Below are 24,169 nucleotides of genomic sequence, written 5' to 3'. Positions count from 1 at the left end.
AGTGGGTTTTTAATTACTTCTTTATACTTTTCTGAATATGCCAAAATTGCCAGAATAAATATATACTGCTTTAATTAGAAGAAAAATTGTATTTGACAGAGCGAGACTCGATCTCAAAAAAAAAAAAAAGAAAAAGAAAAAAAAAAGAAAAGAAAAGAAAAGAAAAACAGTATTTGAAATAAATAATGAAAAGGAATGAAATTGCCATGGTTCCTTGCCCATAGTTAAATGTAAATAATTTCCTGAATGTCTCACCTGGTGGATGCAGGGGCTTCCTAACAACTAGGTGGTGAGTGGAAGGATTAATTCTGTCCTTAGTATCAATAACACTGTCATCCCAACAGCTTTCATTTATTGAACATCTAGACTGGGCAAGTCACTGTGCTATATGTATTCAAGTTATCTCCTTTATTCCTTAAAACAAACCCTAGGCAGATTGTATTCTTGTTTTGCAGTTAAGGAAACTGAGTAGTTAAGTGAAAATGAGGTCTAGCAAGGATTTGAGCCCAAGTATTCTAATGGCAAAGCGTGCACAATTGACCCGCTACGCTGCACTGCTTCTCTTACAAAGTTTTAAGCCTGAGCATCTCTTCTCTGGATCATCTGAGGCAAGAAGAAGAGGTGTTCAGGGAAAGACAGCTTTAATAGGAGTCTAGTTACAATGCAACAGTCTTTGTAATGTAGACTGAACTGCATTTTGGTTTCATATTATTTGCTCTATAATATCTGAAAACATGATATGATTAACTTATGTGATGCTTAAGACAAGTTTAAAGACACAAGATGGGAAATAAAATCTGGGAATATTTTTTCATGGGTAATGTGGCTAATGTCTCTACCTTATTCTCAGCAAAATATTAGAGTATCATATCTAGAAATGTGTAAGAACACCAATCACAAAAACATGAGTCTGCTTAGTTAACACAGAAAACATGGATGGCAAAAGTTTTTTATTTATCTGCTAGAGGAATCATAAGAGGCAAAAAAGTACTACCAATATTGGACAAAACAGATAATTGACATTATTGATTTTTAGTAAGGTTCTAAGTTTCTTTGTTTTTGTTTTTTACAATCTGACTGCATTAAGATATATATACTCTTTAATGTAAAAAAAAAAATCATATACTGAACTAAATGCACAAAGACCTCATTATTGGAACATTAGCCATGATTATTTTAATATTCTCACAGCTTTGCAATTTTGAGAATATACTGGCATTATATAAGAAGAAGGAAGAGGAGAAGGAGGAAGAAGAGGGAAAGGAGGAGAAAGAGAAGGTGGTAAACAGAGGCCTAGTTAAGAATTCCTTGCCCTAGTAGTGAACAAGGACTAAACACAGACCATGGGTGGAACACAGATGCTAATTCACGTAACAGAGAGTAGACAACCTTAACAATGAACTGATGCAGACTCCCTATAGAATTCCTCTGTTATGACTGGGTTCTTGTTTTCTCCTCTTTGTATATAGTTGAAATTATGTCATTATGAATAGTATCTTGGATCTTCTTTTTTTGAAGTTGTGAATGCAAGTGTTTGGCTTTGTAATACAACTTTTTAGTATCCAGAAGATAACCAGTGCTCTAACAATAAAGATCTTTTGATGCAAAGGGTTTTAACTTCTGCCAGTTCTTACTCATTTTTTTCAGGTTTTTTATACATTTCTTAAACAACACATACATTACGTAAAATATAAGAATTAATGTACATTCTCAAGGTCAGATTCAGTGACAAAATGCACTACCCGAATCTAGTAACACATTTACTCTTTGCTGCATATAAGCTGCATATAAGAAATACAGGGTATATTGTTTTGTGATCCATGCAGTAAATGTTCACAAAAATCAAGCAAACAACTAGACGTTCTTCAGCTACTAAAATTAACTGTCCCAGTCACAAAATACTTCGCAAAGATAAAAGCACTCATGGTTACATGAAAACCATGCTGGACTGAGTTTGTCCTGGAAGAGCTGGTTGGCGGGGCCACAACGAAAGCACTGGCAGCTGCAAATTTTCCTCCTCATATGTGACTGAGACTATTCTCTTCTCACATGGCTTTACCCCATACCACAGGCTTTTGCTGAAGAGGCATTTTAGGCTTCAAATTAAAACAATCGACCTTTAGTGAAAAAGCAGAGATACGCCTCTCTTGAGTTTCTGATCCTAGAAACAGCTTGCTGTAGGTCCTTAAGGCAAATGCCAGGAGTCAAAGAAACTGTAGAACAGTCTTAGGATGTAAACAATAAAATCACTGACCAAGGAGTTACATCCCTGGATGAAAACTCTTCATCTAAGACCTAACTGGATAAGACCAACTTCTTGGCTTTCAAAAGTAATGTGAATTTTATATCCTAGAAGCACTGCACATTTTTTCCTATTGTAGAGACTTCTGGAGTAGATAAAAGTTCATGATGTTGCTTAAAAAAATACATAGCATGGAGAAGCTACTCAAATGCCAAGCAGTTTTAGGTTTGTTTGTTTTACTTTTATATTTTTCTTTTGTAGTTGGCATATGGAAAACCAAACTGGGAAATCATAATGTTGGAGTATTTTAAGGGCATGCTGCCATAGATATTAACAAGCTTATTTATACAATAAGACCTCTGCAGAGCATGCTCAGCTCGATGCCACATTCCAGAATAGCCACTGTTGGTTTCTTTTTCCAAATTTTCCATGTTTACAGGCTTCACAAATATCCCTGAAGTCTTCCCAATATGCTTGGCAATGATAAAATTCATGGCAATATCATCACAGTTTTGAGTATCATCTATCAAAGCATGGACAGCTGCAGGTTGCCTCTGAAAGAATTCAAGATATTTGCTATTGAAGAATGAGGCTCCAATCAGCACCATAGAGTACTGGTCACCATTTCCAGACCCTGGTGCTTGCATTTCAAAACCTCCATAACTGTAGATACCTGATGAAGTAGAGACATGCTTTCTAGGAACAAATCCTACAATTTGATCAGGAAATTGCTGAAAAGAGGGAAAAAGAACAATTAAGTGTCACATATTTTTAGAGAAGATATAGTCAAAAAGGCAATGATTTATTACAGAGAGAATGAAACTGATTTGTCAACTCTTCCTTATTTCTAGTTTCTACATTTCAGTTTTATTTAGCTCCAGGTAACTTCATAAATCTCTGTTCTGATATGTTTACAGGTCAAACTGCATCACAACCCAAATATCTCTGAAAACAAATATTCTACCCTTACAAATGTTCTCCTAATTCAAACATTATCTGATATGAACAAATTCCAGTCACCAAAGAGTCCAATCCTTCAAAATCTGCTGTGAGAAAAGTTGAGTGCCTGAATGCTATTTATTGTAGGAGATAAGAGATAATGGGATTATTCTGAAAATTTGTTCTAATCTCTTAGGACTATATAAAATTATGGACCTACATGTGTGACTATCTCTTTTTCATGTTGATTTCAATGTTCATAAAACTTACTGTTGATTTTAAACAATGTTATATTTTATCCCATTTCAGCTTGGGTGTTTCCTTTTTCAAAAAAATGAGATAATATAAATAAATGTTTTTATTTATCTATATAAAATAAATATTTATATTATATATGCGAGAGAGATGCATCAGAATCTTTGATGAAAGGATAGATGGTAGATGAGCGTGACTAAAAATAAAACAACAATCAGCAAACAAAAGAAAAAGACAAAAGCATGCGAAAGCGGTAAGAACTTATAGGGTTGAAAGTTTCATTCGCTCTCATAAATAATTTGAATTTCATTCATTTATTGAACAGATGCAGAACTAGGGACGCGCACACACACACAAACGCAAATGAGGCTGAGTTAAATCCTATTTAAAAGCACTTACAGTCTAGAGAGGGTAGAGGGGTATGATACAGATATGCAAACAAGGAATTACAATACTGTGAGAAAGTTGTTAAGTGCAGCTGGGTAAATCCGATGGGAACATTGAAGGTAGAATGACAACTGTGTTGCTGGGAGGCAAAGGGCAAGGTCAGGGGATGGGGGATAAAGGCCAGGAGACTTCAGAGAAGATGTGCTATTTACACAATCTAGGAGAATGAAAGAAATTTCACAGTTGGCTAGAGGAGGAAAAGGGAAAACACTAAAAGCGGAGGTAATGGGCAAATACAAAGACACAGATGAATGCCTACTCTAATCTTGCTTGCTTATACACAAACCTCAGATCATTACACTATGCAGGGTTTGGGTTGGACTGAATTTAAGTTGGTCAATGGATTGAAGTTGTTTTTGATATTTTTATAAATAAAACCTAAAATCATATTTATATATCTTTAATTTATAGTTTACTCGGATGGTTCCAATTAACCACAGTCCCCATATTCTACCTCCATTTTTACATTTCGGGCAAATTGATTTTTAAGCATCAGTAGAAATCTCATAGTTGAAGTATTACATTAGAACTTTTTCCCCAAGAAGCTTTCATTTACAGCGCTGGGAAAAAAAAAAAAAAAAAAAAACTGTTGATATGAAAAAAATTTCAATTTGTTGATCAGCACACTAGGCATTAAAAACTGAAGTTTTAAAAATGCTGATATCTGTTGAGTATTGTGATCACTTACCATTAATATCTAATGCTGTTATATCCCAAGAAGCTAATTTAAAGTTACCATGGTGTAAATGAGATCATTTACTGGGTAGCACAGTGTTTAATTATTTGACACGGCTTCCAAGTATGTCTACGCAGTTCTGGTTTCAGGTAATGGTAGTGCAACTTGTAAAAGTTAGCTATTACTGACACATATTCAATAGGAGAGAACTGCTTTTATAGGATACTGAGCAATTTATGCCTGCTTATTCAAGCTAGGATTTAGGAAAAAACAAAACAAAACAAAACAAATCCCTCCTACCACAATGGTACATGTAAAATTATTACTGCAAAATTTCTAAACAATGCTCTCAGAACCAGGATTAAATTTTGTGGAGGTAACAAATACTTCCTTTTACAAAATGTTACATCCAATATTAATATAGAAATATACTTATCATTTGAGACACATGTCTGTGGTCTGGGCAAAATATCTCCTCATTCCAGCTTTTGCTGGACCACATCATTTCCCCATTGTTCTCTGGAAGGCAGTTCTAGTTCTTTTCCCCAGTACACCAAAATATAAATTAAATCTAGATAAAAGATACCATAACTTTCAGGTTGGCTGAACTAAGCTCAGGAAATCTTGATTCATCCATCTTTCAGATAAATATTATCTAAAATATTTTAGGTAACTTCTATATTAACCATGTTGCCCTGGTTAAGTACTAGTCAAGATCTTATAAAGACGGTTTCATAAAGGAGACAGCAACATTACCTGCCAAACTGAGAAAGCAAAAACAAGGTCTGGGGTGCTGATGAGTGTGTCATCATCTACCATCAACACTGCTAAAATGAAAGGACAAAAATTTAAGTTGAATAGTTTGGAAATGAAAACAAAAGTAGTAAAATACGATAGTGTCTACATATATCATTCAAATGAAGTCTTTTCTGACCCCCAATAAGTAAATAAGCAATGTATTCTTGGGGAGATTCGTCCAGTAGAAAAACAATTTTTGGTATCAAAACTGATTATATAATTGCCTGAAGGGAAAATAATCAAGTAGTTATCATCCATCATCCTAGAAACTATTGGGCCTATAAATAAATAAAGTCAAGATTCTTTTAAGCGAATTGCAACCTCATGAAACTATCAGGAATGGGAGGAAAAGAGGAGTGTCAAAAAAATATATTAAGCATAAGCTAAATGGCATCTTACTATCAACTGTAATGCAATAATATGTAATTATAGCATATTCTTTATTACAATATTAACCTCTTCGCCAGGAAACCACTTCTTGACATCTAGGAAATTGTCCCTCAAGCTTTCCAAAGTGCTTTCTTAGGACTAACTTCCTTCATTTTTCTCCGGACAGTTAAGACAAGCAGAAGGCCAGAAATTCACATGCCCGTCCCAGCTCTGGATAGCGGCAGCCCTTCCAGGCTGAGAACCCCACCGCAACTCACCACTGGTTTCCAGTTCAGGAAAGACCTGGAGTCGATTTCTCATCCTGTTTGCTGTCTGTTGTTTGAAGATCACAGGGATAGGGTGGGGCCCTAGAGAATTCCATAATTCATCTGGTGCCTTCTCTCCAATATTGTTCCATACCACAATCACTTTGTGCAGATTTGGTACAGCCTGATAATGATTTAAAAGTTTCAATAAGAGATCTGTTCTGTTGTACGTCTGCATTATGAGAGTAAAGGAGTCCATGGTGGACTTGCCCTGGGATTTTATTTCCCTACGCAACATGAGCATCTTGTCTTCTTTGACACTGGGAAGTAAGGCAGTCAAAGCACCAGCTACCAGTAATAATACGAGGATGACCACCAAAGAGAATCGAAGCACTCGAATCCCCATTACTCTCCCAGGAAGTTTGCAGATGTGGCAACACCTAGAGTAGAAATGGAAACAACATACAAATGTTAGCATTCTTACTAGTCCCTGTGTTTTCATGTTTTTTTCCAATGAGGAAAGATACCAATCTTACTTTAGTTGATTCAAATTCAGTTCTCCCTTCCTCCTCAATAAGGTAATTTGGCCTAAGAGATATTAAAAAACCAGTTTAATACTTCCTCCCTTCTTGCCCTGCTTGTTATGCAGTTGTAGACAAAAGATGCTATACATATGAAATTGGAAAAATTAAGCATTTAAAAATTTGCCATCATTTTATCACTAAATCTCCAGAACTGAGATTATTTTTCAACTGGAATTTTATTTCCCTTAGTAATATATTAATTTCAAATCTACACTTCTGTAGTAGCAGACTTTTTCCCAAACAAAATCATACAGGCCATAATACATGAGGCAGCAAACAATTATGGTAGGTTTATTACTTATTAGGCCCTGTACTATGTGCTTCATCTACCACAGTATGTACTTATTCATTCAACAGATAGTTACTAAGCACTTACTTTGTGCCGCCACTGTTCCAGGTTCTGTGGATACAGCAATTAATGACATAGAAAAGGTGTCTGCTGTTAGTAGCAGAGGAGATGATAGGGAGAAACAGGTAACACGATAAACAAATTCAAAAGATAATCTGGGGTAGTGGGTATGAAGAGAATCTGTTTATAAAGAGAATGGATCAGAATAAGCAAGGGCCAGATTATGTGGGACCTCTGACCCTCATTAAAGAGTCTGGATTTTACTCTACGCCAGATGAGAAGCCATTGGAGGGCTCTTGGATCTAATTTATTATTTATTATTATGATTCCCATTTAATAGTTTAGATGCTTACAGACATCAAATGACCTTCCCAAGATTACCAAGTAATTTCAGTACTACTGCTAGGATTTCGAACAGGAAAATCTGCCCCCAGAGCTCAGGTTGTTCATGGGCTTGGGGGTGTATTGCCTGGCTTTACATCCAGGTTGAACTGAGGCACAGTCTTTGAGCTTCCACAACTCCCTTTCTCACAGTACAAATCACAACGTATTATCAGCTATGTACTCTCCCATCTTCCTTATTGTACCTAAAGGATCTTCCAGAGATAGCCATAGAACAGTAGTGAACAAATCGATAAGTACAGTCTAGCTATCCACTGTCAAAAAATTTTGTGGAATCAAATCCCTCGCTTATATGAGAAAAGGTTAAATCTTACAGATAGTTTTATAGATGCCTAAAACTCTTATTCCCTGGATTCCAATAACATTTCATTTCCATGCTTGCTGACTCCTACTGTAGTACTGTTGGCTTTCAATTATTTCTGTTTTTCAGTCTTCCACTATTTCTGCATCTGATTCCAGGCTACTTACTCTTCCACAGGCTACCAGAAGCATTTTAGGTATGGTCCTTGTTTTGTACTTTGGCAACTGAGTCTTCAAGCCATTTCAGCCTATCATGGATCTATTTTACTACTCTATTCAAGGGCAAAGCCAGCAGTGAGGAAAATGAACTATTCAAAGAAATTTACTGAAGAAAAGAAAGACTGGAAACAAAAACCAATCAGGAGTTTCTAAACAACATATTTAAAACACCTTTAAGAAAAAAAATAGACCTCTGAGAAAGAATAGATGAGATGTTATTCTTGGTGATCTTAATTAACCCATAGTCTATCCCTTTTCATCCCCACTTCTAGTACAATTTCTCTTCTTAGGCTATATGATAAACAGTTCCTCTCATCCACTGCTTAATACTGACAGATGTAAGATAGCTGGAAAAGACTTCTCACTGCTAACCACAGCTAAAGTATACTAACTGCAAAGAGCTACTGTCACTCTTCTTCTTGGTATAACACTGCCTCTGTACATTTTATTTTTGGTACTCCCCCTCTTCTTGGAAAAGTGAACTGTATGTATACTTACACAGTAATATCTAAGCTCTTGATTTCATGCCTCGTGGCTAAAGTTAGGCAACTGAAGCTAGGCCATCATTCCACAGGCAATTCTAAGACTGTAGTCTACATTTAGTTTGGAATAGAATAGAACAGTTTTGGAATATTCTGTTCCAAACTAAATCTCATTTTACTTTCCTAATGATACCTATTCAACATTTTCTTTTTCACTGAGGAGACTTGGCAGTGGTTGGGTTATTGACCATCATATTCCTGTAAGCTTGTTTCATGTTGTGAGGTACGTTTCATAATTGTAGAAAGTTTCCTCTCTATAGTTCAAGGACATAGAGAGATCATATATGCCATGTCTTTAACATCTTCCTTTGAAGTTTATGAGAATGGGGAATAGAGAATTGCAAGAAGGACAAGGGCATACTCTCCATGATGGGACAGCATGCTCAGGCATGTGCAAGCAAAGGAAGAGTTTGTTCACAAGGACGAGGAGAAGATCATTGCCATTCAGCAGCTCTCACTTTTCAACAGTCCAGATTTGAAAAGTAATGTCACCTTTAGAGTAAGCTTTTGAGAGTGCTTTCAAGGGTATCTCTCCTGGACTTTCTCTGCAGCTTGTTCTATTAAAAAGAGCAATTTTGTGTTTCTGCTTCTATCATGGGCTCACTCTTAAGGTATAAATAAAATAAATTATTTTCAAGGTAACCTCAGCTTTTCTATGATTATTTTACAAGGATAGTAACTGAAAGCTTTAGTGTACCATATTTTCATTTTATGTACGCTCTTACTAAAACAACATGTACCATTAATGTTGTCAAAGACAAATCATTATGAATTAATAACCTTGGTTCAAAGTCCTTGAAAATCCTTTTAATACTGTATGAAAAGTAGGTCCCATAACACATATTTTCAGTTCTACATAAAAATGACCAGTTATAAGAACTGAGAGTAAAGAGTCACTTTGACTAACTGTATTACAGTATACCATGATTAAGATCTTTATATTCATTTTCTGCAGCTGAGTAGGAATAGCATATTTTAAAACTTACATAGAAGTGTTTCTGATCTCTAGACACTATCTAGCAGTTTTAATCTAGAAAAAGTAATAAGATTAATTACTATAGCTTACTATAAATATACACTGTTGAAGACACTCATGAGTGACTGCTTCCCTCTCATGTATTCTTTTAAGTAGGAGTTTATCCCCTGTCTCCATCATAGACAGTTCCTTCCAGATAGCTTCTAATCCCCCAATTTTACCTGTATCAGAAAGGTTTCAGGAGATATGAATAATTTATGTCTTTAGAAACATAGTGTAAATATTTCAGGTGGTATTTATTAAATAATGCAGCCCAATAAAATTATGTAAATTTTTTTAGTTTGCATAGTAAAGTACGAAGAGCAAGGACTTTATAGACTGTAGTGTAAGTGGCACACTGTACTTTAAGAATAGCTGAGATCTAGAACTCCATTGTAGGCCCATTAGAAAGAGCTTCAGTATAATTTGGAGAATAATGATGACTTTTTGGCTATACGGATCTCAGTTTTTAGCGTTCTTCTGTTCTTCTTTTAGAGAAAGAACCTATCATCTAATTTGCAGCTTTGAGCTCTGAATGAGAGATACGAGAAAAAACACATCTGGATGACCTAGATCGTACTTGGGAAGAACTAAGAAGTAAACATCAGCACCTCTCAGTTCTCTTGCCCTCAATTCCTAAACTTTCCCTTTAGGTTTTGGTTTTTCCTTTTTTATGTCCGTATATATTTGCTGACACCCTGCCTCATTCCAAAAAGGATCTCACAGCTCTTAGTCTATTCCCTTTCTGTCCTTCTCCCATCCCCATGACTACAGTAAATATAACTTAAAACAAAAATCCTTCCTCTTCTCCTTATCAACTAAAAAAGTCCAAGATTTCCCTCAATGATATTTTCTGCACGTTAATTCATTAGTTCTTTATAGGTAGAGAACACATCCTTTTAGTTATTTTGATACATTGTTACTTAGCGTCTTCTACACCAGAGGTCTCCAATCCCCAGGCTACACACCACTACTGGTCCGCAGCCTGTTACGAACTTGGTGGCACAGCAGGAGGTGAGCAATGGGTAAGCAAGCATTACCATTTGAGCTCCACCTCCCGCCAGATCGGCATTAGATTCTCACAGGAGTGTAAACCCTATTGTGAACTGTGCATGTGAGGGATCTAGGCTGCATGCTCCTTATGATAATTTAATGCTTGATGATTTGAAGTGGAACAGTTTATCCCAAAACCATTCCCCACCACCCATCCATGGAAAAATTGTCTTCCACAAAACAGGTCCCTGGTGTCAGAAAAGTTGGGGACCGCTGTTGGGGATACAAAGGATTTTCAACCAGGGATGATTTTGTCTTCCAGGGGATATTTGGCAAAGTCTGGAGATATCTCTGATTGTCACAACTGGAGGGGAGATACTATTGCTATCTAGTGAGTAGATGTTGGGGATGCTGCTAAATATCCTACAATGCATAGGACAGCCCCCCATGGCGAAGAATTATCTGACCTAACATGGCAACAATGCCAAGGCTGAGAAACCCTGATCTACATATAGGTTGCCTAATAAAACACACTTAAATATCATGAGGAGGACTACTAGGGAGGTGGCTTCTAAAAATCCTACTGCTATTCGTTATACTTAAACAATAAAGGGCAAAGCCCTGTCTCTAAAACTGCCCCAGTAGGCCAAGCATGATGGCTCACATCTGTAATCCCAGCACTTACGGGGGCAAAGGCAGGATACTGCCTGAGCCCCAGAGCTTGAGACCAGCCTGGGCAATGTCTTGAGACCCCATCCCTACAAATAAACTAAAAAATCAGTCATTGGTAGTGGTGCATGCCTATAGTCCCAGCTACTCAGGAGGCTGAGGCAGGAGGACAGCTGGAGCCAAGAGGTTGAGGTTGCTGCAGTGAGCTGCGATTGCACCACTTCACTCCTGCCTGGGGGACAGAGTGAGACTCCACCTCATAAAAAAACAAAAAACAAAAAACAAAAAAACACAACAAACCAACTAAAAACTACTGTCCCAATAATTACATAATTATATGACTTATTGCACAAACACAGAAACTCAGAGAGCTGAAAGGGACTTCAGAGCCCTCCTTAACCAGTTTCCTTGTTTCACAGATAAAGAACTCAAGGTCCAGGGATAAGGAACTTGCCAAGGTCATGCAGTTGCATGTGGCTAATCAGCAGCAGAACCAGTGGAAGACTCTAAACTTCCTGATGGCACAGTCCACAACTCTTTCCACTAGGTTATGGTAAATTCTGCACGGATATGTCAAAAAATTAATAAGCAAGACTGTCACTAAGGTACCTGCAAAATAATATAAAAATTTATACTTGTTATGTTGGAGTTTTTTTTAGTAGCTTTAAGGAGATCACATACCCATTTACATTTACCCATTTAAAGTATACAGTTCAGTAGCTTTTAATATAATCACAGAGTTTTGCAACCATCACCACAATTTAATTTTAAAACATTTTCAATGCCCCAGAAAGAAACCCCAGACCCATTAGCAGTCACTCCCCATTTTCACTTCCGTTAACCCCTGACCTCCATCCCAGTCCCAGAAAACCACTAATTTACTTTCTGTCTCAGTGGATTTGCCCATTCTGGATATTTCATATGAATGGAATCATAGAATATATGACCATTGTATCTGGCTTCTTTCACTTAGCATAATGTTTTTGAGGTTCATCCATGCTGTATATATCATGAGGCATATATCAGTACCTCACTTTTTTTGTTGCCAAGTAACATTCCATTCTATGGATAGACCACATTTTCTTCATTCATCAGTTAATGGATGTTTGAATTGTTTCCACATATTGGCCATTTTGAATAATGCTGCTATGAACATCCATGTACAAGTTTTTGTGTGAACATATGGTTTCATTCCTCTTAGGTGCTTACCTAAGAGTAGAATTGCTGGGTCTTTATGTCAGTAATATTTAAATATATGAGAACAGAAGTAGCTTTTGAAAGAGCATTATTTGAAATTATAAGTAATTTTCTTAAATGTGGACATAGAATAAGAAAGTAAATAATACATAGTCTATTAAATAACAGTACAAATTCTGTCATGGATGTCTTTAAATGGACCAGGCAATTTGAATTTCCAAAGATGTGCTATAGAGTTCCTTACTACATAATCTATCAAAGTTCCCTAGAAGAAACACTGTTGAAGGATTCTTTTCTCAAGGCTAGTTCCTTCAGACTGGAAAGCAATAATTATCCAGAGAGAAGCTGAAAACAAATATGCCAGTGCACAGCGTGAACGAAGATTATGTTCTCTGACTCATAAGGTAGAAAAGCAATGAGCAACGTGGTGTTGTACAATGAGAAGCTGTCATTTTCATTTTGATGCCACAGATGGTAGAAGAAAGATAACTATTCTGCCATTTCACTATATTTGCCTCACACTGTCCAGATTGTTTCTCCTCTGGCTCATCTTCCAGAATATTTACTTGCCTATAAACTGATGAATATAGAATATAGATGCTCAGAAAAGGGGCCTCAGCTGCCAAGAGATAAAATCATTCCAAGGTGGAATACAGAGGCCAATGCAGAACCTGGGCTGATGCACGTAAGAGGATGCAAGAATAAAGTTGGAAGAGACAGCTCTACAAACAATGACCAGATTCTGACCAGGTTTATGGCATGCAGATAACTAACACTGTTTAAACTGAGGCAAAGGGGCATGTGGTGCCATATTCCAAAAAGACATTTCCCCTCAATGGTACTGACATACAGTGAACCGGTCCACGACTCCGTGTATTGGTACATGCTATTTTCTCTACTTCAAAGTCCTTCTCTCTCTCTCTCTCTGACAAACTCCTACTCCCTACCCCTCAAATCTCTTTCAAATATCACGTCTCCTATGTTTCCCTCACCACTCTCCACTCTGAGTATTCCAGTGAACTCTGATCACTGTGTTTCTAGTTCTTGTTTTCAGGTATTTCAACTATTGACTGTTCTTTGTCTGTTTTTGTTTTCAAGTCTTAACGTATCTTGAGGGAAGTTTCTGTCATTCTTTACAATCCAGAACAGTGTCTGGCCCATTTTTTGACTAAGTGCTCACAACACGATAGTTGATTTAAATGAGGGAATTTATGTCTAAATTGTCCAAAATGTCAATGAATGCCTGAAACATTAACAGAATAAACTCAGATTAAATACAAATTAAGGCCCAGTTAAGACTAGACAGTACCAAAGCAACTGTTCCCTACATAGAGGGGCTGGGTCATCACCTATCTGGTGACTAGAAGAGCGTGTCATGAAATGTGACCTCAAACACAGACCACACAGGCCCCCTTTCTACGTGCAGTTCTGTGGCTAAGTCACTTGATAAACAAAAGATGTCTCAGATTTCTGATTTTTTTCACATCTTTTCAAAGATATTCTGCATTAAAATGTATTTGAACATCCCTGTTTCTATGAAAGCTCTTGGTGAATGAGTGATTTGCCTTGGTGGAAAAGCATCATCTGATGAATAATATCATCATTGTGAATTTCCCCAAGGAAGTTTAGCAGGTCATGATAACCAGAAGCTATATTACTTAATCCAGCAGGCAGCATACATGATTTAAGCACACAGAAAATGTCTTACTTGGTTGAGAAAAGAAAATTTAGTTTGGGTTCAGAAAGTGACAAAAACTACAGATGTCATGACAATTGGCAGAAAAAGAAAACTAAGTCAGAACACCACACAACTCAATCAATATTGCCCATAGTAAGCTTCTTCCATTAAAATCATAAGCAGCATAAACTAGAATTTATTTCATTGCAAAATACAAAATGCCAGAAATGGTACATGAAAGGTCACTTTTCTTCACAAGTCTTTTCCAGGTGCTATACAAGATTCTGGGAAGAGTTTTTGACGTAAGATTTTTATCCACATTCAGGAAAGTCATTCTTTTCATTGTTGTTTTAGAAATGTCATACAGCTTTTCTCATTTTCTACCAGTTCATGCTCTCCTTCCTCAATGATTTCCCCTCCCTTTTTCCTAAGGAGCTCTTCTATTCTTACAAGGTTCTTCTTAATTCCTGTTACTTTTTTCACAAGTCTAAAACAAAATCATTTAAATTAGTTTGTGTTAATAATAAATATAGTAGTAAAGGCAGGAATAGGAATAGATTTATAATAATAAAAGAGTCCATGTAGTGTCACAGATTCATCTTGTGATCTTGTGTTTATGGCCAATTCCAGTGATACGAATGGATCATGTAGATGACTACAATCTGAATCAACTGTGTTACAGACTAGTTATTAGGGTGGAAGTGATCCATCTTTTCTATTGACAATAGAACTGGCTATACATATACATGATTGTTGATAGCCAATTTAAACTTTGTTATTTAGAAGGCCTACTCCTGCCCTTATTACACTTGTTAGACTACAGTTCTGAAACAATTGCTAAAAGATTGAGAAGTAGCTACACAAACTTCAATATCTTAAATAGAATGATGTTGCTGCAATAGGTCATTTAGCACTGCAAGCTGTGAGGAAAGCATCTCTGTGCTGATTACATTAAATATCAAGTCTTCCTTCTGGCAACCAGGTTGAGTAAGCCATTTCTTAACAGGTAAATCAGGCTAGAATGAACAACAAGGGCGGCACTGAAAATGGGATATCAGACACTAAGTACCTGTGTTTCTATTTCCCTCCTCAATCCTAAGCTCCTATGCACTGCAAAAGCTGCTCATCCGTCCTAGCATTTTCTAGTTTTCCTCTTCCCCTTTCCTATACAAAGGATCTTATTCCTTCTCAACAATGCTTCAGGCAGTTATTATCAATGAACTAGAGTTTGCTTTGTTATCACTTATTTACAGGGAAATAACATAAATATTATGCATAAAGTTATTTTAAAGCACCACTTGCTTCCTTCAATCCAGCTATTTGCTACTGAGGTAGACAATGAGGCCCTTTCTACTTTCAAACTGTGCAGGTCTGAATTATGCTAGATAAAAGTTCTTTCTAGCTTTGCACCTATCTCCTGGAATAGTCAATTAATTATAGCTATTGATGATGATGATGATGTTTGGAGATGACCAATTCCATGGACATATATTAGGGCAGGAGTAAGAGTGGCCTTATTCCTAAGAAGAACATATCCATGACTCATAGGATCCAAGGAGTCAACGCATCCTAAGAGGAAAGCCTAGAAATAGAAAAGCATTTTTAGCTCAGTACAGTGCCATGCAAAATTAGTTCTAGAAATGGGTCAAAAAGAAACCAAGTACATCTGCAAATATTGTACTTTTACCGTTCCAGGATACTGGAGATTTTCATTTGAATCTCTGTTTTGTCAGACAACAGATCCCTGTTCTGTTCTATAGAACCCTTTCTCTTTTATCCAATATTGGTTTTCAGCCATAAACTCACTTTCCAAAATCACTTATGTAAGAGAAATAGATTTCATATAGATGAATTATGGCTTATAAATATTTTTAGGTATCGAACCTAAGATGGAAGCAATGCCACTTCATGTGAACTTTCTTACTTTATTAGGGGAAGGTCAAAATATCCAGCAAATATTTATAGGTATTTACCATGTGCCCAGCACTATAAGTGCTAGGGATGGTAGTGAGCAAGCAGAACCAATTCCTGCCCTTACAGAGCTGAGCATTACTAATGAAAGTTGTCAGAGCTCTCCCTGCTTCATGTTATAGATTACCTCAAATTGATGTTTCGAATTTTGCAGACAGGACATCTGAGATTGAGAATATAGTATTAAATGATTTTTCCTGAGCCACAGAAAGAATGGCAAGTCCAAATCAAACGCTCGACTCTCTCACTTGAGCCACATGGTATTTTCTATGTCTTCTGAATAGTCTCTATTTCCAGCTTTGTTCTGGTCTACAAGAATATTCAACTCTATAGGTACTGACTTCATTCTGTAACCTGGACTACTATTTTAATGGACCTAAGAGAGGTCTCTCAGTATTTTCTAAGATTTTGGCTTAACTAAGAACTATTGTTTCCAAAGAAATAAAATCAACTCTAGAGGAAATAATTTTTCTCAGACAAAGTACTGGTATTTCACCCATGTTCATTGTGGCCTTATTTGTAAAAGCCAAAAGGCAGAAGCCACCTAAAGGTCAAGTGACAGATGAACGAATAATACATTCAGAAAATGTGACACATAGGTATAAAAGAGTATTATTATTCTGTTTTTACAAATTAGGGAATTCTGATACATGCCACAACATAGATGAATCTTGAAGACATTATGTTAATTGAAATAAGCAGTCACAAAAAGACAAATACTGTATGATTCCATTTATTATAAAGTACCTAGGAAAGTCAAATTTATAGAAACAGAGAGAATGGCAGTTGCCAGGGGCTGGGAATAGGAAGAAATGGACAGTTGTTTTTCAGTGGGTATAAAGTTTCAGTTTTGCAAGACGAAAAAGTTCCAGAGATCAGTTGCACAACAATGTGAAAACAGTTAACACTACTGAACTATATACTTAAAACCTGTTAAGATGATAAATTTTATGTTATATGTATTTACAACAATTAAACAAAAGCCAAAAAATATTGGTACCTACCTCATTGTGTTGAAGTTTAATTTAAAAAAAAATTCCTTATGTCTTTAGTGACTGATAGAAGCAGGCTCTCTGGTCACTATTAAGAGAAATCAAAGAATTTTTTGTTATGTTTCTGTCAGCAGGAAATTAAAACAAAACAAAACAAAACAAAAAACAGTGCTTTCAATGCCATTGTCCATAAGACTTGAGTTATTTTAGAAATTAAAATTTGTTATTCTTTTAAAAATTATATTTAGGCAATGAGGTAGATGATGACTTCCAGTGAGGTTGGTGCTATATTTTGGTTTTCATCTTTCTATTGAGGGTTGTATTAGTCTGTTTTCACACTGCTACAAAGAAATACCCTAGCCTGGGCAATTTATAAAGGAAAGAGGTTTAATTGACTCATAGTTCCACATGGCTATGGAGGCCTCTTATGATCATCATGGACGGTGAAGCAGGTACCTTCTTTGCAAGGGGGCAGGAGAGAGTGAGTAAGCACAGGAAAAAACTGCCACCATCAGATCTTGTGAGAACTCACTCACTATCACAAGAACAGCATGGGAGAAACTGCCCCCATCATCTTATCACCTCCCACTGGGTCTCTCACACAACAAGTGGGGATTATGGGGATTACAATTCAAAATGAGATTTGGGTGGGGACACAGCCTAACCATATCATTCTACCCCAGCCCTTCCCAAATTTCATTTCAAAACACAATCATGCCTTCCCAACAGTTCCCCAAAGTCTTAACTCATTCCAGCATTAACCCAAAAGTCCAAGTCCAAAGTCTCTTCTGAGGCAAGGCAAGTCCCTTCTGCTTAGGAGCCTGTAAAATCAAAAGCAAGTTAGTTCCTTCAAAGATACAGTGGGGGTATAGGCACTGAAAAAATATTCCCATTCCAAATGGGAGAAATAGGCCAAAAAAAAAAGGGGGGGGCCTACAGGCCCCATGCAAGTCCAAAATCCAGTGGGGTGGTCATTAAATCTTAAGGTTCTTAAATAATCTCCTTTGACTCTATGTCTCACATCTAGAGCATGCTGATGCAAGAGGTGGGCGCTCAGGGTCTTGGGAAGCTCTATCCTGTGGCTTTTCAGGGTACAGTCCCCCTCCTGGCTGCTTCCATGGGCTGGCATTTGAGTGTCTGTGGCTTTTCCAGGCACACAGTACAAGCTGTCTGTGATCTACCATTCTGGGGTCTGGAAGATGGTTGCCCTGTTCTCACAGCTCCACTAGGCAATGCTCCAGTGGGGACTTTATGTGGGGGCTCCAACCCCACGCTTCCCTTCCACACTGCCCTAGCAGAGGTTCTCCATGAGGGCTCTACCCCTGCAGCAAACTTTTGCCTGGACATCCAGGCATTTCCATACATCCTCTGAAATGTAGGCAGAGGTTCCTAAACCTTAATTCTTGACTTCTGTGCACCCACAGGCTCAACACCATGTATAAGCTGCCAAGGCTTGGGGCTTGCACCCTCTGAAGCAATGTCCTGAGCTGTACGTTGGCCCCTTTTAGCCACGGCTGAGACGCAGGGCACCAAGTCCCAAGGCTGCACAGAGCAGGAGCGGGCCCTGGGCCCAGTCCATGAAACCATTTTTCCCTTCTACACCTCTGGGTCTGTGATGGGAGAAATTGCTGTGAAGGTCTCTGACACACTCTGGAGACATTTTCCCCATTGTCTTGGTGATTAACTTTAGGCTCCTCGTTACTTATGCAAATTTCTGCAGCTGGTTTGAATTCCACCCCAGAAAATGGGTTTTTCTTTTCTATCATATAGTCAGGTTGCAAATTTTCCTAACTTTTATGCTCTGCTTCCCTTTTAAACATAAGTTCCAAATTCAGATCATCTCTCTCAAGTTCAAAGTTCCACCGATCTCTAGGGCAGGAGCAAAATGCCACCAGCCTGTCTGCTATGCTAAAGCATAACAAGAGTGACCTTTGCTCCAGTTCTCAGTAAGTTCCTCATCTCCATCTGAGACCACATCAGCCTGGACTTCACTGTCCATATCACTATCAGCATTTTGGTCAAAACCATTCAACAAGTCTCCAGGAAGTTCCAAACTTTCCCACATCTTCCTGTCTTCTGAGCTCTCCAAACTTTTCCATCCTCTACCCGTTACCCAATTCCAAAGTCTCTTCCATATTTTGGGGTATTTTTATAGCAATGCCCTACTCTCTGCAGTACCAATTTACTTCACCAGGTAAAAAACTATGAGCTGCTGAGGTGCTTGCTGAAAGCAAAGGGAATACAGAATGGGTAGAAGAAGGTAGTGATGAATACCAGCTATGACCACATGACCAGCTGCAGAAACTAGGACTGTAATTGTCATGAGTTTTCCTCCTTATTTTGTTAAGAATACGTTTATGAATGTATACACTTGTACTAAGAATATATCTTTATTTCCCCTCTTTTTCCTGTATCATGTGACATTTATTGACATCATATCAGCATTTAAGTGTTGTTAACTTTATGTAATAGCATTTAGGTTAAGGATTAGTATGCTTCTGGTTGTATAAAGGACAGCTGTATTGTTAGGTGTAATTATGACTGTATTATTGTTTTTATGTAACCATGTAAGGGTTCACCTTGCCTGCTGCCTAGACAGAACGAATTTATCAAGACAGGGGAAATGCAAAAGAGAAAGAGTAATCTATGCAGAGCCAGTTATGCAGGAGACCAGAGTTTTAGTGTTACTCAAATCAGCCTCCTGAAAAACTCAGGGATCAGAGTTTTTAAGGATAATCTGTTGGGTAGGGGGGTCAGTGAGTTGGGAGTGCTGATTGGTTGACTCATGGATGAAATCTTAGGGAGTTGAAGCTGTCCTTTTATGCTGAGTCAGCTCCAGGGTGGGGGCCACGGAACTGATTGGCAGGTCCAGGTGGGGCCATCCAGTTATCAGAAATTCAAAAACCTGAAAAGATATCTCAAAAGGCCAATCTTAGGTTCACAATAGTGATGTTATATTCAAGAGTAACTGGAAAAGTTGCAAATCTTATGACCTCTGGAATAATGGCTGGTAATATTTAGAATTCCAGCCCCTCTCATCCTAACTTGGTGCCTGGTAGCCTTTCAATCATTTTACAAGAACAGTTTAGCTTTGGGGAAGGGCTATTATTTAAACTATAAACTAAATTCCTTCCCAAGGCTAGTTTGGCTTATGTTCAGGAATGGACAAGGACAGTTTAGAGGTTAGAAGCAAGATGGAGTTGGTTAGGTTTGATATCTTTCACTGTCATAATTTCTTCAGTTACAATTTTTGCAAAGGCAGTTTCATTTATTTGGAGATTAGGTATGATTTCGAGAAATGTGTATGGGTTCAAGTTGACAAGGGATGGACTTGTGAAGGTTAGTATTGTCAACTTCATTGAATTAAAAGATGCAAAGTATTGTTTATAGGTGTATTTGGGTGTTTCTCGGTGTTGCCAGCAGAGATTAACATTTGAGTCAGTGGATTAGGAGAGGAAGACTCACTCTCAGGAAGACCCACTCACAATGTGGGTGGGCACCATCCAATCAGCTGCCAGCATGGCTAGGAAAAGCAGGCAAAAGAAGGCAGGAGAAGCTGACTTGCTGAGTTTTTGGGCTTCATCTTTCTCCTGTACCGGATGCTTCTTGCCCTCGAACATCGGACTCCAAGTTCTTTGACTTTTGGACTATTGGACTTACACAAGTCATTTGTCAGGGGCTCTCAGGCCTTTGGCCACAGACTGAAGGCTGCACTGTCAGCTTTCCTACCTTTGAGGTTTTGGGATTCTGATTGAGCCACTACTGGCTTTCTTGCTCATCAACTTGCAGATGGCCTATTGTAGGACTTCATGTTGTGATCATTTGAGTAGTTCTTTTTAATAAACTCACTTTCATATACACATCTATCCTATTAGTTCTGTCCCTCTAGAGAACCCTAATACAAGGATCTGGAAGCAAAATAAATGCACACGATCCCAACTATCTAATGTTACATATTTGAAACCAGAGGATGTATGCCATGGAGCAAAACATCTGAACACGTTAGCAATTTGCACTTGTATCCAATTTCTAGATTTCTATGAATTTGTATTCTTATGTACCTTTACAACTCTTTCTTCACCAACAGTTCCCAGGGCACTCAATCTGAAACATCTAAAAGGGTCAAATAGGGTTGCAGACAAATGCCAGGGTTGATTACTGAGGAATGACAGATAGCATCTTTCCTATTCCTTGCTGACCATTGCCCAAAAGGAGCTGGAACCATGACTGAGATGAGCTTCTGCCCCTTAATTCCCTCTGTTGTCATTTCTCAGAATCCTTAATCACATGTCTCAGCAGCTGGGGTTTTTCCACCCATAGAGTCTGCATAGCTAACCCAATGCAATTAGTTGGTAGGAGATGATATAAAAACGTATTTAAAAGTTCAGGGTAGAAATCCATTTTTTAGTTTAAAAACATTCAATAGTATATGTATGTTATGATCTTATAAACCTATTTAATCTTGTAACATACAAAGGAATTAAAAATTCTGATTGGTGACTTGCAAGATACTGACCATTTGAACAGAGTGGAAGAATCATTTTTGATTTTCCAATACAACATATTGAAAGGGCAAAAGGAATGGTTTGGTATATATAGAAAGACTTAGTGATAGTCGTCCCTCCACACTGCTCCAAGGACATCCCTTGTGTAAATTTTAAACATCACAGAGTTCTAAAATACTGGACTGGTTTGCCTGTTACAATCCCCCTCTCTTCATAACTTCTCTCCATAAAATTCCTCCAGGGAAATAACTTTCAATTTATCTGGCTTTGTATCCCCAGTGCCCAGCACGGAGCGTGGCACATAGAAGATATTCATTAAATGACTGTTGAATGAGTGAAAGAAACAAATTTGATATGACAACAAAGATAGGTTAACAAATGTGGAACAAACATTATTTCACAATGACAGAAGTGAGAGACAGCCTAAAGTTTTTCACTCAGAGAACTTTTCCTGATTTAAATAGTGTCCACCCACACTTTTATATTGCAAATAAAATGTCTTTAGTTTTAAATTTGGTCATTATGCTCTCCAAGACTGGAAGATGTGAAGACATCACTGTCACTTTTTGAAAGGAGAAGGTCCTCATGGAAATACCTATCATATATCTTTGGGGGTGGGGAGTGGGGGAATTGGGAGTCTCTGGAAACTGATGTAACTGAAATTAAACTTCAATTTCTCGTATCCGTTTCAAAACTATTTGAAAACGGGTAATGTAGGTTTCTTCATAAACCAGTTAAGCAATTTCTGATTTGTAGTAATACAGTATAAAATATAGGACTTATTTTCAAAGGCAGATACAAAAAAGTTCAAAATGCAGCTGACCTTGATGAGTTAGGATTATGCTGGAAATCAGTTGCCAAAATTTAATTACATCTATTACTTCCTGCTCTTTACCCCAAGTTAAAGCATATTGAATAAGGGCGTTTTAGAGAAAAATCCAATTACCACAGAATTATTTATCTTTAAACTATCCAGTTTGCACCTAATTAATTTTTCCTCAGCAGTGCAGTAGAGTAAAATTCACGGTCTACTACTAATACAAAAACTTCCTTCCAAAAAAAGTAAATGCTACTAATTTTAAATATTTCTACATTTAAATTAAAAGAATGAAATATATGCTAACAAAGGCAAAGACAAAATAGTCTTCCCAGAACTTACTTCTGAAACCTAGCTGTTTTTACACAGTTTTAATTAACATTAACATTTTTCAAAATTGTAGAATAAGTACGTATTTTCAAAAACAAAACTACAGAATTACTACCCCATACACACACACAAAGTTTCAAGAACGAGAGCAAAACATGCATATATCCTCACTGCAAAAAAAAAAAAAAAAAAAAAAAAAAATTAACACTGGAGCATTTTGCTGTGTCTCCTTACCTCGAGTGCAGTAGATTGCAGTAAGGCCAGCCGATTTATTTCCTTGCAGCTTGGTTATCACAAAACGGAAGGGGCGTATCGTTCGCTCATTTTTTTTTTTCCCCTAAACCAAGCAGCGTGCATCTATCCTTCCCCATTCGCTGGATTAACAACCTGGAAAAAGCGCCGCCCGCAAAGTGAGCGCCTGGAGCAGGGGACAGTCCCCGAGTGGCCGCCCCTCCCTTTCGGTGACGCTCCACTTCCTGTTAGCCTAAAAGGCATTCCCAAGAAGCTCGGTTTTGTAGTTTCCAGCCCACCTCCGAAAGCCAATCCTTTCCCCCATTTCTTCTCCAAGGTAACAACTTTTAATCATTCACGTGACGGACCATCTGCCCTCAGCCAAACAACTTCCCGGAAAGGCGCCCGAAGGAGCGTTCCCATCCACCGCGGGTGCCCTGGAAACGCCAGTGGGGCTCTCCTTCCCGCGCTCCGCACGCCCTCGCATCCCACCGAGGCGCCAGCTTCTGCCTGCACGTTGCTGAAACTGGGCCTGGAAGTTCTGACAAGAATTAGAGCGGCGGCCCTTGCCCCGAGGATGACCTGGAAGCGAAAGGGACCTGCACGAATTCTAGAGTTTCGGGTTTCCGTGGGTTGAGATTTTACGGGAAACAATACATTAACCAAATCTAAAAATAAAACAAACACGTCTGGTAGGACCTACCATTAAACAGCTTCTTTTCTATAACACGTTTAACAGCCTTTGTTTTGAAAGACATTGATTGATGCCAGGCGTGGTGGTGCGCGCCTGGGGTCTCAGCTACTCCCGAGGCTGAGGAGGATCACCTGCGCCCGGGAGTTCCAGGCTGTAGTGAGCCTTGGTCCTGCCATTGTGCTCCAGCCTGGGTGACAGGGCGAGACCCTGTCTCTTAAAAAAATAAGCAAAGAAAGAAAAACATTGATCGCCTCCTGCGTGGCAGTCCAGAAGGGTCAAGCGCTGTCTTCGGGGTGGCGTGGAATGGATTCCTAAGATTTGGGCGCCCATAGAGTTAACGCAGCAAAACGATCACTTGCGTGTCCTGCGGACTGGCGGCAATAGAACACGTGGCTGCCTAGACTCTTAATCACTGATAACTACTACACTAGGATTTAATGCCAGTTGGGAGGAAATGGCGAAAGGGCAGGCGCTGGAGCCCATGCATCCGGGAACACTGGTAGTAGGCAGTCGGGTGGGCGTGAGCGGGCTCTCCATCTCCTGACAGCCCAGTCTGCAGGTCGCCACCTCAGGATTTTCTTCCTGAGTCCGGGTGGCAGGACTCCACCCCAGGTCAGCCCCTCACACCCCCTCGTAGTTGCCACCTCCCGGCGTTCCTTCAACAGCTCCAGCACGGTTCCCACCCTGCC

The 24,169-nt window shown here is 38.4% G+C and overlaps 1 protein-coding gene across 8 annotated transcripts; it reads right to left on the bottom strand.

Moving 5' to 3' along the window:
* Positions 1–933: 933 nt before the first annotated feature.
* Positions 934–24,152, bottom strand: EXTL2 (exostosin like glycosyltransferase 2). Of its 8 annotated transcripts, none has more exons than XM_073008537.1 (8): positions 23,490–24,149; positions 22,790–22,942; positions 20,965–21,016; positions 17,650–17,724; positions 16,916–16,991; positions 6,005–6,432; positions 5,316–5,386; positions 934–2,973 (listed from the first exon to the last, which is right to left on the bottom strand). In XM_073008537.1, exons 5-8 carry the CDS (start codon positions 16,918–16,920, stop codon positions 2,485–2,487), a joined length of 993 nt encoding a protein of 330 aa, XP_072864638.1. In that variant the 5' UTR covers positions 16,921–16,991; positions 17,650–17,724; positions 20,965–21,016; positions 22,790–22,942; positions 23,490–24,149; the 3' UTR covers positions 934–2,484. The 8 variants fall into 8 exon arrangements, with proteins under 8 accessions (XP_072864638.1, XP_037854044.1, XP_037854042.1 ...); XM_037998117.2 differs by lacking the exon at positions 20,965–21,016 and having other exon boundaries at positions 2,666–2,796; positions 2,916–2,973; positions 23,490–24,152; XM_037998116.2 differs by lacking the exon at positions 20,965–21,016 and having other exon boundaries at positions 5,316–5,383; positions 23,490–24,152.
* Positions 24,153–24,169: the final 17 nt, after the last annotated feature.

The sequence above is a fragment of the Chlorocebus sabaeus genome, chromosome 20, assembly GCF_047675955.1.
Source record: "Chlorocebus sabaeus isolate Y175 chromosome 20, mChlSab1.0.hap1, whole genome shotgun sequence".
Classification (NCBI taxonomy): domain Eukaryota; kingdom Metazoa; phylum Chordata; class Mammalia; order Primates; family Cercopithecidae; genus Chlorocebus; species Chlorocebus sabaeus.
The sequence above is the reverse complement of the archived record's forward strand: the minus strand, read 5'-3'. Positions and strand labels throughout refer to the sequence as shown.

Excerpts from the sequence above, each read along its gene's own strand:
- EXTL2 (XM_073008537.1), bottom strand. Across the intron at positions 5,387-6,004 it reads TCCTGAACTGGAAACCAGTG|CAGTGTTGATGGTAGATGAT; the intron begins GTGAGTTGCGGT and ends CTTTCATTTTAG. Across the intron at positions 2,974-5,315 it reads TTGCTTTCTCAGTTTGGCAG|CAATTTCCTGATCAAATTGT; the intron begins GTAATGTTGCTG and ends CCCTCTTTTCAG.